General features: G+C 43.2%; 1 protein-coding gene across 3 annotated transcripts in view; it reads right to left on the bottom strand.

The window, feature by feature from the left end:
- CRY1 (cryptochrome circadian regulator 1) overlaps window positions 1-18,551 on the bottom strand; it is a 72,510-nt gene that overhangs the window by 10,427 nt on the left and 43,532 nt on the right. For all 3 annotated transcript variants that reach the window (XM_040439467.1, XM_040439457.1, XM_040439477.1), the window contains exons 6-11: window positions 16,818-16,958; window positions 15,654-15,965; window positions 5,200-5,351; window positions 3,766-3,968; window positions 3,507-3,608; window positions 806-895 (exon numbers count right to left, since the gene is read on the bottom strand). In XM_040439467.1, coding sequence (XP_040295401.1) covers window positions 806-895; window positions 3,507-3,608; window positions 3,766-3,968; window positions 5,200-5,351; window positions 15,654-15,965; window positions 16,818-16,958 — 1,000 coding nt within the window. The remainder of the gene's footprint in view (window positions 1-805; window positions 896-3,506; window positions 3,609-3,765; window positions 3,969-5,199; window positions 5,352-15,653; window positions 15,966-16,817; window positions 16,959-18,551) is intronic.

Raw genomic sequence — 18,551 nt, 5'->3', positions numbered from 1 at the left:
TTTTATACTATGGCTGTTTTCGCACATCGCGTCACCCATGATGTGTATTTTTTTTATTTTATTTCAGTTTCTATTTTTATTTTGAGAAAAGGGGGGGGGGGGGGTTTGAAGTTTTACGTATTTATTTATTTTTTAAACTTTGTTTATTTTTATTTATTTTTTTAACACTATTTTATAGTTCCCATAGGGAACTATAACAAGCAATCATTAGATTGCTATTCTCATAGACTACAATGCACTAGCTCAGGAGCGGTCGCCATCTTAAAAGACCCGGCCAGCACCATACAGGGAAAGGGTTAAAGGAATGAACACAGAAAATGCACAAATAAATATTATCCCAAAGCTTCCTGCCCTGATCCACAGCTTTACCTTGGTCCTATTTAGTCATAAGAGTCTCCAGCCAAAGATGGAGCAGATGAGCAGGAGATTAACATGATTTGCTCTCTGGAGTATTTCAACTGTTTATGTCAGGATCACAGAAAATATGCTGCAGACTGAGGAGTTGTGAGGGCAATTATATTTCTTGTTTACTTCTTAGCATTCATTTTTAGGTTGAGTGTTCCTGTAAAGCAGGTCAGTGGAGAGAATTTAGGAAGGATATTATCACGACTGGGCTGGCTCTACTGTGCTATTCGGTTAATAGCAAAGAAAATACAGAGCATTCCTAGTTATCATTCTACTGTGATGGTAAGCCAGGCCGGGTCTTCCCCACCTACTCTCCAATCACTGATGGCCGCTTATGTATCTGCTTTTATACATCAGTCATTAGGGAGCAATCTGTAGAAAGCTGGAGATCCCATCATACCTTGCATGCCTCCAGTTCCAGAATGACTCTCTCCCTGGTTATTATTTGAATTGCTGGAAGAGTTGCCCTCGCTGGCTCCCATTTGAGGCCCTGTGAGAAGAAAGAAAAAAAAAAAAAAAAAAAAAAAGGAGGATAAATACAGAATATAATTAAATTTGAGGTCAAGATTCCATGATGAATGAGAACACTGCACAATGTGGAAAGATCTTGTGGTCTATCATGGCAACTCTCCACATGCAAACGCTTCCCAATGTGTAGTATCCATTTATCTACGAATATTGGAAAGTAGTCTGTATGGATCATACCAAGCCAGCTGTGTATACTGTACACACCCAATCACTATGTCTTCATTAAATCAGTCATTATTAAATAAGCACATTAAAGGGGTACTCTGGGAATGATTTAAAATGGCTGCCAGGAACGTATCCTAGAATGTGAGCAGAACTGGTTGCCTCCACTTAGGGCCTCACTCCACTGCCTAACAATAGATTGGTGGTGATTTCATTCTGCATATGATATGCCACCATGGCTGAGTAGCCTGACAGTAAAATACATCAATATGTAGTATATGCAAGTGCCATTGTTTATTGCAGTGATGGCTAATCTCCGGCACTCCAGCTGTGGTGAAACTATGACTCCCAGCATGCTACATTCATTTCTATGGAGTTCTGAGAACAGCCAAGCAAGTGTTCATCTTGGGAGCTGTAGTTTTACCACAGCTGGAGTACCGGAGGTTAGCCATCACAGGTTTAGTATGTAGTGAGGTCCCATTTCCTGACTCTAGACAGCTCTGCAAGTGGAGTCAACCACTTCTGCTCACATTCTAGGACAGCCATTTTAAAGTGTAACATTTTTTTTTATTAGAGCTAGGCATGTATACCTGAGTTAGTCTGCCAATGATTGCCAAAAGATCTGCAATTTCCTTATAATAACAGCTTTCCTTAATGTCCTCTGTCCCTTTCCACTGCTCCCTTAAAAGACAGTTGCTAGGGCTTGTCTGTCTCCAGCTAGGAAGACAGAGGGGCGGGGCCTTCACACTGCAGGCCTGGATTAGGCTTCAGAGTGAGGAGGCGTGTCTCTTAGTAATCCGATCTGATTGGCTGGCAGGGAGCTGCTGGCTACAGCAAGTGTGTATGGGAAGTGAGGGAAAGCAGTTTTGGCCTCAGAGAACTGGCAGAGGAGCCATCTTGAGAAGGTCCTCATATTGCAAATGTTTAAACAGCCGTAACTAAGGGAAAAACTCAAGGAAAACAGTGGTTTGCGAAGAAACTAAAGATTGCTTTATGCAAACATGACAGTTACACTTTAAATCAGTCATTATTGTTATGTATGATATGCCATCTGATTTTTATGTGTTACCTTATTCATAGGATAACCCTTTTAACAAGGAATCCCTGTTGAGACTACACCCCTTCTCGCCCTTTGAGTTAATATGTCAGTCATACGTCTTGAACATGTTTACCAATGTAATGCATGGAATCAGTAAAGGTCTGATTTAGACATTAAATTATTGGAATCCTCTTAACAGTAAGCACAGAAACTCTTCACTGTGGAACCTGACAGCCGATTTATGAAGCCCTTTCTTAAAAGAAAACGTGTAAATCAGAAAACAACCTCCAGTTCGATTCAAGTTTTTAGAATATTTAGTTGTATTCTTTTTTTTATTTTCACATGCCATTTAAACAAAATTCAGCAGTTTCCACACTGGCCACTAAGTGTGCAAATACTTATTCTGAAGAGATCTCTTTTCATTAGTCATCCCATTATCATTACAATGACAGATAAAGTGTCACCTACGGTGTATATATATATATATATATAGATAACACAGAATCTACCATTCACAACAGATGATAGTCACAACTTGTCTACTGCCTTCCCTGTAGAGACCTCTGTGCAAGTCATTGAGGATGTCTAGAAAACTTCTGCATAGTCAACAAGTCCCTTCCAGAATACTTATTCACAAGATAGGGGATAAGTGTCTGATCGTCAGGGGTCCAACTGCTGGGGCCATGGCCGATCATGAGAAAAGCAGCCTAGGCTCCCCATTTGAATGAATGAGGGAGAGGTCATGCACGCTTGCTGCCACTCCTTTCAGCTCTATGGGGCTGCCGGAGATAGCCAAGCACAAGTGCTTGGCTATCTCAAGCAATCCTACAAAGTGTAATAGAGCAGCGGATACTCATGCGTGTCTACCACTCCATTCAAACAGGGAGCCCTCGAGTGCTTCTGTTTTCGTGACTGGCAGGGGGCTTCAGCGTTTGTCCACTGTTCTGCGGTTAGGAGATAAGTTGTCTTAATGGGACAACCCCTTAATAGCAGCACAGGCAGCCCCATAATTAGGCACAGAAAATACAGTAACAAATCTACAAATTAGAAACTAATAAAATTAGAAAAAGGAATATATTTCAAGATCCTAGTAAAAAGAAATATAGGTTACAAATTCCTTTTAGGTGCAGCATTTAGTGACGAGCAGACTATGTCTGTCTATGGGGAAGTTCTTCAGTTTATCAGCTGCACTGCGACGTGAGTGTTGTAACCTAGGAGGCCGGTGGATTCAAGTGATAAACAGAATTTCAGAAAAGTTTCACCATAGTCAGACATGACCCAATCACTGCTACTTACAGAGGGCAGCATAAACAAGTTCATGGATGCCCTTTAATAGCTCATTATGTGGATTTCTGAGCAGGGGGTAGTTTACCTCCATTGTTGCTGCAACATGGCATGGTGTCCCCTGGAGAATAACTCATTAGTCCACCATTCCCATTGCCATTTGGATTTGAAGGCACTGATGCAAGGAGTCCTATGGAAAAAAACATTCCAGATTTGCACCGCATATTAACAGTGTATCCTAGGGATCAAACACCTAATAGTATGGGATTATTTTCATACAAGAGAAAATGAAAAATCCAGAAGGTTCTTTGGATAATGCACAGTGGTATAAACTGTATCCAACTTACCAAGTCCTCTGTATCGGGAAAGCTGCTGGTATATCTGTTTCATCCGTTCAATGTTCAGACGGCTGGCCTCTGCATGATTCACCATTGGTTTGGGGTAATTTACCCCAATAATGCATTTTGCTACTTTCTGCACTGCTTCCGGGGCATTCCAAGGATCGTAAATGTATTTTGGTGGGAAACCTTTCAAAATTGGTAAATACCTCCTTCAAAAGAAAATAATAATTGTCACTCTTTTGTAACCATACACTTTCTCTAGGGTCTGTATAGATCGTACAACAGAGTGTGCGTGCTTTATGGCAGCTGCAATGCATGGTAGGGTTGGCCAGATTATTATATTGGTGATCTCTCCTCAGGATAGGGCATTAATACAAGATTGGCGGGGGTCTGACTCACAGCACCCCTGCTGATCAGCTGTTCGAAGAGAAAGCAGCGCTTATGTTGCGATATTGATGGCGAGCAGGTGTAATTGCCGCTCCTCAGTCCCCATTTCACTTCAATGGGAAGGAGCAGTTTCTCTCTGTCTGCTCCTTCCCATTGAAGTGAATGGGGACAGAGAAGCTGCAATGTTGATGGAGCAGGTAAACATTGAAGGCAACGCTCGTACAAACACTGCACTCTCTTCAAACAGCTGATTGTCGGGGGTGCCAGCAGTCAAACGCCCGCTGATATCGACGACTAGAGATGAGCAAAGTGAGCTTTGGATGCGACATCCGAAGCCGCTTCGCTAAAAAATTCGTTATAATACTGTACGGACATTAGTCTCCGAATAACGTATGGGCTCCGATGGGCCGAAGTTATTCAGGAAGTCACGCAAGACTTCGTGGAATAACTTCGGTAATTATTACAGTTAAACACTTCAAAACTTGGAACCAAACTGCAGGTGGTACCTTGTAACCGAAGCAGAGTTCGGTTCCAAGGTTTTTTTACTGTAATAAACAATTACCGAACTTATTCAACGAAGTTGCATGCGACTTTGTGAATAACCAACTTCAGCTCATCGGAGCCCATACAGTCGAACATTGTACGGAGACGAATCTCCGTATAGCATTACGTTTTTTAGCGAAGCGGCTTCGGATGTAGCATAAAAAGGCGCTTCGCTCATGTCTATTCATGACCTATCCTGAGGAATGGTCATCAATATAGGAAAATGGCTAACTCTTAATTGTCAGAAGTGTCCAGAGACTCCATGCAGTCACCAGCACCAGACCGAGTACTGTTTCCTCCCTGGAGAACAGCAGAGCTTTGTCTCTGTGGATAATGTTGATTTCCTGCCTTATCTAGGCCATCTGCAAACAGCAGGCCTCGCTGATTCTACTTCAGAACGCTCAGAATAAAAGCCTCATTTTTGGACAATTTTCTGATACTAAAATGTTGTCAGTTAACAAATGCAGTAAAGATCTAGTTTCATTTTATTTAGTGCCGGAAATAAATTACCGGATGTAATCCCCATTGGGGTCGGTTCTTCGTCCAAAGCCAACTGGGCAGTAACAATGGAAAAACTGCTGGAAAAAGGAGCTGCATGACAACCACATCCAGCTCCCAGCATTTACACTCCAATCAGCATCCAGTAACAGCTCCTCAAAGACCTGAATACAAAGAAAAAACCAACATGAGTCACCTGTGACATGTGCCAACTCCTCAATAAGAGACTGTAATTAAACGAACAAACATTGTCTGTAACCATTACATAACTAGCAGGTTCTGCAGGTTGGCCTACATGGCAAGTACGTAGTCTGAATAGTGGTCACCCTCTGCCTGGATCCATCGTACAACACTGGTACTCAAGTCACTGATTTATATACACCTTATCAGGACATGATTCATTGCACTCATCTGTATGGGGAAAGTGGGGTACATTTACTATTGAAAATGCTCCAGAATTTTGGGGCAGTTTGTGGCAAAAAGCTGGCGTGCATGTTCTGCACCACATTTATTAACAGTCTTAGACACTTTTTCGTCTCATCCAGCAAAGGGTGAGGCTTAACTTGACACACTGTGCCACAAATTGGACATTTTTTGGAGTAAATTAAGCCAATAGGTTGAGTAATGCTAGATTAGACAGACTAAACGTGAAGCAGATTCACCATTCGGCATCAGCCATTGTGATAAATATGGCGCAGTTTAAAGGAGTTTTCCGACATTTTAATACTGATGGACCTATCCTCTGTGAGAGCCGCGGCCTTCTCTCTGCCTTTCCTAGAGGACACATTGATCGGTCACATGGCCTAGGAGCAGCTGAGACCCATTGAAGTGAATGGGTCTGAGCTGCAATACCAAGTACAGCCACTATACAATGTATGGCACTGTGCCTGGTGAGTACCGAGAAGGCTGTGGCACTCACAGGAGCGCAAATTCATTCTCAAACAGCTGATCGGCGGGGGTCCTGGGTATCGGACCCTCAGCGATCAGAAAATGATGACCTATCCAGAGGATAGGTCTTCAGTATTAAAATGGCAGCAAACCCTTTTAAGACTGTCTAGTCCAAGCTTACGCGGTCTCTTGGTATTTGTAAATCTGCCCCATTGTGTCTAGATGAGATTCCCACAACCTGCTAGAGGGTAAATAGATTTCAGAGTTGAGGAAACCTTGTTATGGCAGACTGGGCCCGTCTATGTATTATATGGTCACTCTCATTTGAAAGGGATCCATGTAATGCTATATTCCCCTGCAGTGGCTAAAGCTACCTTTTAAAAATGTATTTGTTCAATTGAGATAACCCCTTTAAACAGCACTGGATATGTTAAAGGGAAATTCCACCATTGATACTAGTAAAGATAACATCACAGTATAACAAGCTGGCACAATTTTTACGATAAGAGATGGACAATGGCCCCAATATTGGACGTTTTTACAACAGAACATCACTTAAAGAGGAATTCCCCCTTAAAGGAGTTATCCTTTGAATCATTTCATACCTAGAGTGTAAAAGGCAGTAGATTATGTTAACAATTCACCAGTGCTACTGTTTAGCAGCCGCATAAAGGAGGCACGTGGATGTAATCTGTGCTGCTGGGTGTGCAATCTGAACAAAGTCAGTCTCCTTCCCCTTCCAATAATATACATTGAAACCTCTTGGAGACAACCACCCAAAATTACTGTGAAAATTGGTCTTCAGGGAAGAGGGACGGTCTTGAAAATAAAATGGCCGCCATTGTGTATAACACCTAACGGAACTGATAATCTGTCAAATGAGATCTGGTCACGTAGTGGTGTTCTTAAAGAGGTGATCTTTTGTAGAGGATTCCCTGTAGCCTTACTTTCCATCCAGAAGGAGTCTTCTCAGCTACTGACAAGCAAGGTGGGAAGTAAATGGAAAATATTCTTTACGATCTATACAATGAATACGATAGGGCAATCCCTCTGAGGGGACCCTCCGGTTCAAGAAAATTAAAATGAGGGGAATGAAAAAGACACTTAGGTGGTGACCACCTTTTCATATGCAGATCCACCAATTCCTGGGCTCCTTCTGCCATCCACGATGGTTACACCGCTTCTTAGACTACCTGGTACACACATACATCAGTAGCCCAAACCACTTTTTACTTATTCCTTCTCTAGGATTGGCCAGCACTGCTCACATGAACAGTGCTGGCCAATCCAAGGGCAGCAGGACGTGTCTTCTTGTACAGTAGGCATCAGGCAGTCTGAAAAGCGGTGCGACCATCTTGGATGGCAAAAAAGTAGCCCAGGAACTGATTGATCTGCAGCTAAAAGGGAAACAGGAGGTCAACGTGTAAGTGGTCTTTTCATTCCCCAGTTAATTAGATTTTTTTTTTTTTTCTTCCCTTGAACTAGAGGGTCACTTAAATACAGCCACCACAGCCTCCTAGACTTTTATTACATCCTTTTAGGGCTTGGATGGGACTACATTAACCACTTCAGCCCCCAGTGCTTAAACACCCTGAAAGACCAGGCCACTTTTTACACTTCTGACCTACACTACTTTCACCATTTATTGCTCGGTCATGCAACTTACCACCCAAATGAATTTTACCTCCTTTTCTTCTCACTAATAGAGCTTTCATTTGGTGGTATTTCTTTGCTGCTGACATTTTTACTTTTTTTGTTATTAATCGAAATTTAACGATTTTTTTGCAAAAAAATGACATTTTTCACTTTCAGTTGTCAAATTTTGCAAAAAAAAACTACATCCATATATAAATTTTGCTCTAAATTTATTGTTCTACATGTCTTTGATAAAAAAAAAATGTTTGGGTAAAAAAAAAAAATGGTTTGGGTAAAAGTTATAGCGTTTACAAACTATGGTACAAAAATGTGAATTTCCGCTTTTTGAAGCAGCTCTGACTTTCTGAGCACCTGTCATGTTTCCTGAGGTTCTACAATGCCCAGACAGTAAAAACACCCCACAAATGACCCCATTTCGGAAAGTACACACCCTAAGGTATTCGCTGATGGGCATAGTGAGTTCATAGAACTTTTTATTTTTTGTCACAAGTTAGCGGAAAATGATGATTTTTTTTTTTTTTTTTTCTTACAAAGTCTCATATTCCACTAACTTGTGACAAAAAATAAAAACTTCCATGAACTCACTATGCCCATCAGCGAATACCTTGGGGTCTCTTCTTTCCAAAATGGGGTCACTTGTGGGGTAGTTATACTGCCCTGGCATTCTAGGGGCCCAAATGTGTGGTAAGGAGTTTGAAATCAAATTCAGTAAAAAATGACCTGTGAAATCCGAAAGGTGCTCTTTGGAATGTGGGCCCCTTTGCCCACCTAGGCTGCAAAAAAGTGTCACACATCTGGTATCCCCGTACTCAGGAGAAGTTGAGGAATGTGTTTTGGGGTGTCTTTTTACATATACCCATGCTGGGTGAGAGAAATATCTTGGTCAAATGCCAACTTTGTATAAAAAAAAAATGGGAAAAGTTGTCTTTTGCCAAGATATTTCTCTCACCCAGTATGGGTATATATAAAATGACACCCCAAAACACATTCCCCACCTTCTCCTGAGTACGGAGATACCAGATGTGTGACACTTTTTTGCAGCCTAGGTGGGCAAAGGGGCCCATATTCCAAAGAGCACCTTTCGGATTTCACAGGTCATTTTTTACTGAACTTGATTTCAAACTCCTTACCACACATTTGGGCCCCTAGAATGCCAGGGCAGTATAACTACCCCACAAGTGACCCCATTTTGGAAAGAAGAGACCCCAAGGTATTCGCTGATGGGCATAGTGAGTTCATGGAAATTTTTATTTTTTGTCACAAGTTAGTGGAATATGAGACTTTGTATGAAAAAAAAAAAAAAAAAAAAAAAAATCATCATTTTCCACTAACTTGTGACAAAAAAAAAAAAATTTGAGGAACTCGCCATGCCCCTGACGGAATACCTTGGGGTGTCTTCTTTCCAAAATGGGGTCACTTGTGGGGTAGTTATACTGCCCTGGCATTTTCCAGGGGCCCTAATGTCTGGTAAGTAGGTAAATGACCTGTGAAATCCGAAAGGTGCTCTTTGGAATGTGGGCCCCTTTGCCCACCTAGGCTGCAAAAAAGTGTCACACATCTGGTATCTCCGTACTCAGGAGAAGGTGGGGAATGTGTTTTGGGGTGTCATTTTACATATACCCATGCTGGGTGAGAGAAATATCTTGGCAAACGACAACTTTTCCCATTTTTTTTATACTAAGTTGGCATTTGACCAAGATATTTATCTCACCCAGCATGGGTATATGTAAAATGACACCCCAAAACATATTCCCCAACTTCTGCTGAATACGGAGATACCACATGTGTGACACTTTTTTGCAGCCTAGGTGGGCAAAGGTGCCCAAATTCCTTTTAGGAGGGCATTTTTAGACATTTGGATACCAGACTTCTTCTCACGCTTTGGGGCCCCTAAAATGCCAGGGCAGTATAAATACCCCACATGTGACCCCATTTTGGAAAGAAGACACCCCAAGGTATTCAATGAGGGGCATGGCGAGTTCATTGAAAAAAAAATCTTTTGGCACAAGTTAGCGGAAATTGATTTTTTTGATTTTGTTCTCACAAAGTCTCCCTTTCCGCTAACTTGGGACAAAAATTTCAATCTTTCATGGACTCAATAAGCCCCTCAGCGAATACCTTGGGGTGTCTTCTTTCCAAAATGGTGTTATTTGTGGGGTGTTTGTACTGCCCTGGCATTTGAGGGTCTCCGCAATCATTACATGTATGCCCAGCATTAGGAGTTTCTGCTATTCTCCTTATATTGAGCATACGGGTAATGAGATTTTTTTTTTCCGTTCAGCCTCAGGGCTGAAAGAAAAAAATGAACGGCACAGATTTCTTCATTCGCATCGATCAATGTGGATGAAAAAATCTCTGCCAAAAAAAGAAAAAGGAGGGGAAAGGAGTCTGCCAGGACATAGGAGCTCCGCCCAACATCCATACCCACTTCAGCTCGTATGCCCTGGCAAACCAGATTTCTCCATTCACATCAATCGATGTGGATGAATAAATCATTGCCGGGATTTTTTTTTTTATATATACAAAGTGTTTGCCAAAGTATATGAACACCGCCACCTCCTCAGCTCATATGCCTCGGCAAACGTATCTTTTACTGCAGAGGAGAAATCTCGTCTTGCAGCGCCGCATACACCGACTTGCGTGTAATCTGACAGCAGCGCAATGCTTCTGTCCGAATGCACATCAGTGCTGCAGCTGGTCGATCGGTTGGTCCACCTGAAAGGTAAAAAAAACAAAACAAAAAAGAAAAAAACAGGCCGCAAAGCAATAACTTTATTAACTGTTGAACAGAACATAGAAACTTTTTTTAAACTTTTTTAACTGAACGTTTAACTTTTTTACTTACCGGTATTTTTTTTTTTGTTTAGTTTTTTTTACCTTTATAGAACAAACCTCTCCTTCCCCATGGGACAATGTGCAAAGCGCAAATCGCCCAAAGATGTGGCGAAGTACGTTATGCACTTTATCCCAGGTGAAAGGAGAGGTTTGCAGCAGCTGTGAGTGAATGGGCCCTAATAGCCCTGTGTGCCTGTCCTGGTGAGATGTGATCCCTATGCTAGGTGTACCTGTGTGTGGTACTTCCGGAAACACTCTCCATAGCATAGGGCAGGGTGGTCCGGACAGTCAGGACAGAAATAGCGGGTGTCACGCCTTATTCCACTCCTGCTACAGACACGACATCTTTTTCGGGGTGACGGTTGGGTTGAGGTACCAGGAACGACACTGGGGAAATGTCGCTCGTGTAGACGGCTAACTACACTGGTGGATGGGGCCACGGAACCTCCTGGGTAAAGGAGGTTCTCGATGATCTCTTCCTGGAATTTGAGGAAGGATCCTGTTCTCCCAGCCTTACTGTAGAGAACAAAACTATTGTAGAGCGCCAATTGAATTAAATATACAGACACCTTCTTATACCAGCGTCTGGTTCTGCGGGAAACTAAATACGGAGACAACATCTGGTCATTGAAGTCCACCCCTCCCATGAGCGCATTATAGTCGTGGACACAGAGGGGCTTTTCAATGACACGGGTTGCTCGCTCAATTTGGATTGTCGTGTCTGCGTGAATGGAGGAGAGCATGTAAACGTCACGCTTGTCTCTCCATTTCACCGCGAGCAGTTCTTCGTTACACAAGGCAGCCCTCTCCCCCCTTGCAAGACGGGTGGTTACAAGCCGTTGGGGGAAGCCCACGCGACTAGTTCGCGCGGTGCCACAGGCGCAAATCCGTTCTAGAAACAAATGCCTAAAGAGGGCCACACTTGTGTAGAAATTGTCCACATAAAGATGGTACCCCTTGCCGAATAAGGGTGACACCAAGTCCCAGACTGTCTTTCCACTGCTCCCCAGGTAGTCAGGGCAACCGACCGGCTCCAGGGTCTGATCTTTTCCCTCATAGATCCGAAATTTGTGGGTATAGCCTGTGGCCCTTTCACAGAGCTTATACAATTTGACCCCATACCGGGCACGCTTGCTTGGGATGTATTGTTTGAAGCCAAGGCGCCCGGTAAAATGTATTAGGGACTCGTCTACGCAGATGTTTTGCTCAGGGGTATACAAATCTGCAAATTTCAGGTTGAAATTGTCTATGAGGGGCCGAATTTTGTGGAGCCGGTCAAAAGCAGGGTGGCCTCTGGGACGGGAGGTGGTGTTGTCGCTAAAGTGCAGGAAACGCAGGATGGTCTCAAATCATGTCCTGGACATAGCAGCAGAGAACATGGGCATGTGATGAATTGGGTGCGTTGACCAATATGACCGCAATTCATGCTTTTTTGTCAGGCCCATGTTGAGGAGAAGGCCCAAAAAAATTTTAAGTTCGGAAACTTGGACTGGTTTCCACCGGAAAGGCTGGGCATAATAGCTTCCCGGGTTAGCGGTTATAAATTGTGTGGCATACTGGTTGGTCTCTGCCACGACTAAGTCCAAGAGCTCCGCAGTCAAGAACAGCTCAAAAAATCCCAGGGCCGAACCGATTTGAGCCGTCTCAACCCGAACTCCAGACTGGGCGGTGAAAGGGGGAACTACTGGTGCGGCTGAAGTTGGTGACTGTCAATCAGGATTTGCCAGCACCTCAGGGACTCTACGGGCCTGTCTGTGCGGTGGCTGCGACGGGGTAACTATTGCACGTGCCACCGTACCAGCTTCAACTGCCCTTCTGGTGCTCGCTACTTCACCAGGTTGTACGGCAGTGCTGGTACTAGGTCCAGGAAGGGCTGCGCTGCTGGTGTATGCCTCACCACGTGATCCGGCAGCGACAGCCCCACTCTGCTGCTCTTGAAGCGGATCCTGCATAACCTGTGGTCTAGCGACATGGGGCCGGGTACGCCTGGTGCTGCCAGGGACCTCCACCTCCTCGTCCGAACTTTGGGTCAGAGAGCCACTGCTTTCCACAGGTTCATATTCTGACCCGCTAGATTCGTCAGATGAGGGTTCCCACTCCTCATCCGACTGGGTCAGAATCCTGTAGGCCTCTTCAGAAGAATACCCCCTGTTTGACATTTTGGACTACTAAATTTAGGGGTATTCCCTGAGACTACCCAAGAAAAAAAGCAAACCTGTCTTACAAAGGGGAGGCTAGCGAAGTACCGGAGGCCGCTGCGGTTGATAAAAAATATCAAAACTGATTTTTTTATCGCCGCAGTGCGTGTAAAATGAATGTGCAGTGATCAAAAAATATATATTTTTTGTCACTGCGGTGGGGCGGGCGTGGGTGAACGCACGTGTGGGCGACCGATCAGGCCTGATCGGGCAAACACTGCGTTTTGGGTGGAGGGCGAACTAAAGTGACACTAATACTATTATAGATCTGACCGTGATCAGTTTTGATCACTTACAGATACTATAAAAGTACAAATGCTGATTAGCGATACGCTAAACAGCGAATAAAAGTGACTGCGGTGCGGTGGGGTGGGCGCTAACTGACGCTAACTACCTAACCAAGGGGCCTAAACTATCCCTAAAACCTAACAGCCAATACCAGTGAAAAAAAAAAAGTGACAGTTTACACTGATCACTTTTTTTCCTTTCACTAGTGATTGACAGGGGCGATCAAAGGGGTGATCAAAGGGTTAATTGGGGTGCAGGTGGGTGATCTGGGGCTAAGGTGTAGTGTTGGTGCTACTCACAGTTCAGTCTGCTCCTGTGCTGGATCCAACCGACGAAAAGGACCAGCACAGGAGCAGACAAGCCATATAACAGATCATATTTACTAATATGATCTGTTATATGACTTTGGATTGGATTTTTTGAAAATCGCCAGCCTGCCAGCCAATGATCGTTGCTGGCAGGCTGGTGACGAAATACTTCTTTTAATTTTGCCGGCCCGCGATGCGCATGCGCGGGCCGGCTTTGAGCGAAATCTCGCGTCTCGCGAGATGACGCGTATATGCGTGACTCTGCGCAGCGCTGCCACCTCCGGAACGCAATCCTGCGTTAGGCGGTCCGGAGGTGGTTAAAGAAATTCCTTCCATAAACCATGCCAGTCATGGGCTGTGTCTGGTATTTCAGCTTTGTCCTATTCACTTAAAATGGGGCAGATCTGAAATTTCAGATAAAGCCAATGATCAAGAGTGCTATTCTGGAAGCGTACTGTGTGTCCTAATGCTGAGAAGTTAGCCTATAAAACCACCAGTATACAGAAAGTAGGTCATTTTTTACAGCAAATATTTTATCTAGCCATGAACCCTATCCAATCCTGAAATGCTAACGTGACGCAAAACTCAAGTATAGAAATGTGTGGGAAGCTCCTAATCCCACTGCGAATATAATTAAATTCCACAACGTCAGGCGCCTTCTGACTTGAACAACTGGAAATAATTCACTGTTGATAAAGATCAAGCTCTGCATGGATCCATTACATGGTAGAGATCGCAAACTGATCATAATCAACCTTGAACCATTAAAAATAGCCCAAAATTAGTATCCACCCACAACCAGGTAGTAAAGATCATAAGACCTAGTAGAATTTTGCTCAAGAAAATGTAATCATGTTTTTCAGTTCAGCAGGCATGATCTTTCTAGGTTACTCCCGGCCTGTTGTGTTCGATAACGGCAGGTTTGAGGTCACGGCATACTTAAAGCGAGACTGAGCCTTATCGGTACATAACTGGGTTCATTTCCGTTCCACGTTTGTATATATTATTGGAAGAAACTGAAATCCAATGTACACATTGACCTTTTCGTGGTTTATACAGCAAATGAAGCAACGGAATTTGTAAAGCAACTAGAGTCGCCCTACAAGGCCAGTTATCTGCCAGCTTTGATAAATGAGACCTACGGTGCTCCGTACAAGCGGGAGAGGGTACGGTCACACGTAGCAGATACGTGTGGGCAGAAAATCCACAGCCTATTACAGTAGCAACAAAGTGGATGACATTTTATCCACATTTTCTCTCATTCATATGCGGTGGGGAAAAAAATAAAAACTTCACTCCTTTTTATGTAGTGGGGGGAAATCTGCAGCGACTCCACAGCAAAAGCCACATGTAAATGTTAAAATAAATCACATTATTATTATTATTATTATTTTTTAATAGCATGTAAAATGGCAATTATACTTTATTTCAAAATTTAGGCTCTTTAAAATGAATATGTCATCTAATGGTGGGACAAAAGCTTTAAAGGGAATGTGTCATCAGAAAATGACCTATTGTTGAAATCACATCTTTTTAAAGTATTTTTGATTATATTATTTTTAATTTTCCAGTATCTGAATTTAAGCAAAAACCATAAAATCCTGCAGTTTTCGCAGTGGTCAAAAGGCCTAATAGGCACCACAACTTGGCCTTAATAAAAGCTCAGGTAAGATGGCAGCCCTCAATCATGTTCAGGAAATAGAATTTAAAAAAATCTTAAGTCAGAAAATACGTGTGTTGCTATCTTGTTTTAACTAGCAGAAAAAAATATTTCTGTGACACATTCCCTTTAAGGGCCAAAATAGTCTGGACACTAAGGCTAGACACACGAGTAAGAGGAACTCGCAGTGTGTTTCAGTGTGAGGTCCCATTCGGACCTCCCCTCCTCTGATAGGATCGCATAGCATTATTCTGATTTATAATGCTGTGTAACCCTTAGAGTCCTAAAATCTACTGAATTACACTGACATAATGCTGTCAGTGTACTACAATAGATATCAGGACTCCCAGGGTCACACACTATATATATCTATATATCTATACCTATAAATGCTGTGCCATCCTGTTAGAGAAGTGGAGGCCAGAATGGGACCTCTGACACCACGCTGCAAGTTTATCGCATTGAACTCGTGTGTCTAGCCTAAGGGTTTAACTTTATCTCATATATAAAATTAAATATGTTTCCAACCAACCCCTTTAACTTTCTAATATTTGTCATTAATCTTAAAAGCAGAGGTACCATATCAATGCAATGTCATTTCAAACCAAACGGCAAACCCTAGAACGTACTAACCTTCATTCCTTCCTCCCAGCTTATCCACAGATCCCCTCTAGTGAGAAAGCAAGCCACAGCATGCCGCGCCAGGTGGTGGATCCAACCTTCCTGCCGTAGCTGTGTCATAATAGCATCAATCCAAGGAAAGCCTGTCCGTCCCTCGGCCCATTTTGCAAGGGCTTCTGGGTTCCGGTCCCAGGGAATCTGAACGCATATGGGATTTCCATCCATTTTGTCAAAGCGAGGGTTGTTTGTGGCTGCCGTGTAGAAAAATTCTCGCCACAAGAGCTGCCCATAGAGAGAGAGAGGAGGCGAACTGTTTTTCTTTACCTAAATAAAACATTAATCGAAATAAGGGGGTAAAAAAAGGCAAAAATAAAGAGATAAACAGCACAACAAACTGCATAGTCACCAGCTCTGGGGTATTATAGTTTATACCTTCCAGAAATAATATATGCAGCGCAGCGGCCAGTTAGGCTAAAGTGACAGCGGGAGGTGCTGCCATATTGGTTGTTACCTTTGAACATGCTGACAGAGGGTTGATTGCCTCTCTGCAGCAGTCACAAAGTGACAACCAATATGGCTGAACTTCCTGCTGTAACTTTTGCTCCTACAACAGAAAAAATACATGTCATTCTCTGTAAGAAAATACTTACTAAAATGTTAGGTAGTGTTCTACCCTCTGATTTACTAAATATTTGCCCATTTTGCACTAAAGATGACCTACTCCCTCTCCTGATTTATCTGTTTTATTGAATACTTGCATTCCCTATGTAATAATTCTGGAGCATCCTTTCTTATGACTATTTTGTTCCATTCCTCCTAGATTTGCGTTCCATCTGGGTGTCCCTGCACAATATGACACTATCCAATCAGTGCTGTCAGACTGCAGGCAATTCCTTCATAAAACTCTAGTAGGAATAATAAAGGAACGGCAAATCGTAGAATCATAAGAATAGATGCTCCAGAATTGTTAGTACGTGGGGAATGCAGTTAGTTACTACACCAGACATGTCAGGAGATGTGACGGGTGCCCTTTAAAAGGAAACCAGACAAGTGCTAAATTATGAAACACTGTAGATTTCCGACAGTCAAACATCAGATATTGCAGGATTATATTTAACCTCTGATTGGTTCATCTCCCCATGGCCTGCTGTACAAGCTGCATTTTATTCCACCTACCTTCTTGTATAAATCTGTTAATTTGAAATAGAAGAGACGGCAGGAGAGACATCCAAACCGCAAGTAAGGGCTGAGTCCTGTAGTGCTTGCAAGAAGGGAATTGGCGTTCATACGAGGTCTTTCAAAGTTTGCCACCCATGCCTGAAATAAGAGCAGACCATAGTAATCACAGTACCCATCAGGCAAGTTTTCTAGAATAACATGGTCAACAGGACCTGCACACTCCACTAGGTTTTTCCATAGGGGAAAAAGCGGTGATTCGTTCATATGGGTCTTGGACAATCAATGGGTCTTGGACAATCAATAGGTCAGGTCTTGGACAATCAATGGACACATTTTATTTTTTTAAAGCAGACCCTATTTTCTAATTAGGAGGACCACTGCTGCAGAGCAGAGAACAGCACAGTAGAAAAAGGTAAGTATAGGATTTACTGGAATAAGGCCCCTTTTTAAGTAACTTAGACACCCCATTTTAAGTCCTGTTCCTTGACTGTTTGCCAGTCTGCAGGACTTTTTAAATGACCCTGAAACGAACAGTGGGGGCAATGTTACATCCAGTGTAGATTTGACATTCATTTCTAGGTAAAGCATTTATTTATGAAACAGGTACTTAAAAGGGGTTTTCCAGTAGTAATAATTATATCAAAAGCCTGCAGCATTCCCTCTGAAACAGATGATTCATACTTACCTGACCCACACCGCTCCAGTCCTTTGCGCTGCACCCGCTGTCTCTATCTTCTGGTCCTCGTGGTGTTTACATTTGGCTAGCCATGGGCATGGTTTCAATTGGCTAGCCATGGGCATTGAACATATCACTGCTGCAGCCAGTCGTTGACTGGGGTGGTGCATGTGACCACGCACATAGCCAGCACGATGTGAACGACATAGGGACAAGAATAACGAGGCAGTGAAGAGGACCAGAGCGGCATGGAGCAGGCAAGTATGAATCTTTTGCTTCAGTAGGCATGCTGTACGCACTTGATAAAAAACTATATTTACCAGAAAACCCCTTTAAAGAATTCAATTTTACAACGTTCATCCCTGACCATAAAGCTGGTCCTGCCCAAATCTGTTTTATCAGTCCTAAACATGTGGTAAAACATTCTGGGACTATGGCAGCACAGAGGCACAAGTAGCTTTAGCCATCTGGTTTCCATATGGTGCTTTGATATGGCTCTATGTTACGGGGTTACCAGCTCCATAATACAGCATCTAATGACGGCATATGTCGCTGTAAACAGGGGGTCAGCAACACACTGCCATGGAGGTGAATGGAGCACACTTGGAGTTGTAGGACTGCCGGAGGTTGCAGATCCCTGCAGTAGGATATTTCTCAAGGATTTCTTAGGGCCCTTATACACATGAAGAAGAATGGGCCAATTATCAAAAACAATCGTGTGCGGGCTCATTCCAGATAACTGGCCAGAGAAAGCTTGTTTGCCAGGTCATGACATTATTCATGTGGCACCAAAATTAGCCGCTTGTCAGCAGCAGCTCATTGAGATCTTCCCCTGTGCTGGGGCCCCGGCTGTGCTCCACCTTCCTGCTCTGTCTTGACACGTGAATGCCGCTCAGCCAATCACAAGCTGCATTGATGACTTGTCATAATCAGTCATTGGTTGAGTGGCAATCTGAGCCATTCCTTGTGTCAAGACAGGAGCAGGATTCGGTGCTGGGGGGATACCAGCACCATTAAAGAGATAGCGGACTAACACGGTGAGTACAGGCTCTTAT

Source organism: Bufo bufo, chromosome 1 (genome assembly GCF_905171765.1).
Source record: "Bufo bufo chromosome 1, aBufBuf1.1, whole genome shotgun sequence".
Lineage (NCBI taxonomy): Eukaryota > Metazoa > Chordata > Amphibia > Anura > Bufonidae > Bufo > Bufo bufo.
This window is presented reverse-complemented; position numbering and strand designations above follow the sequence as displayed.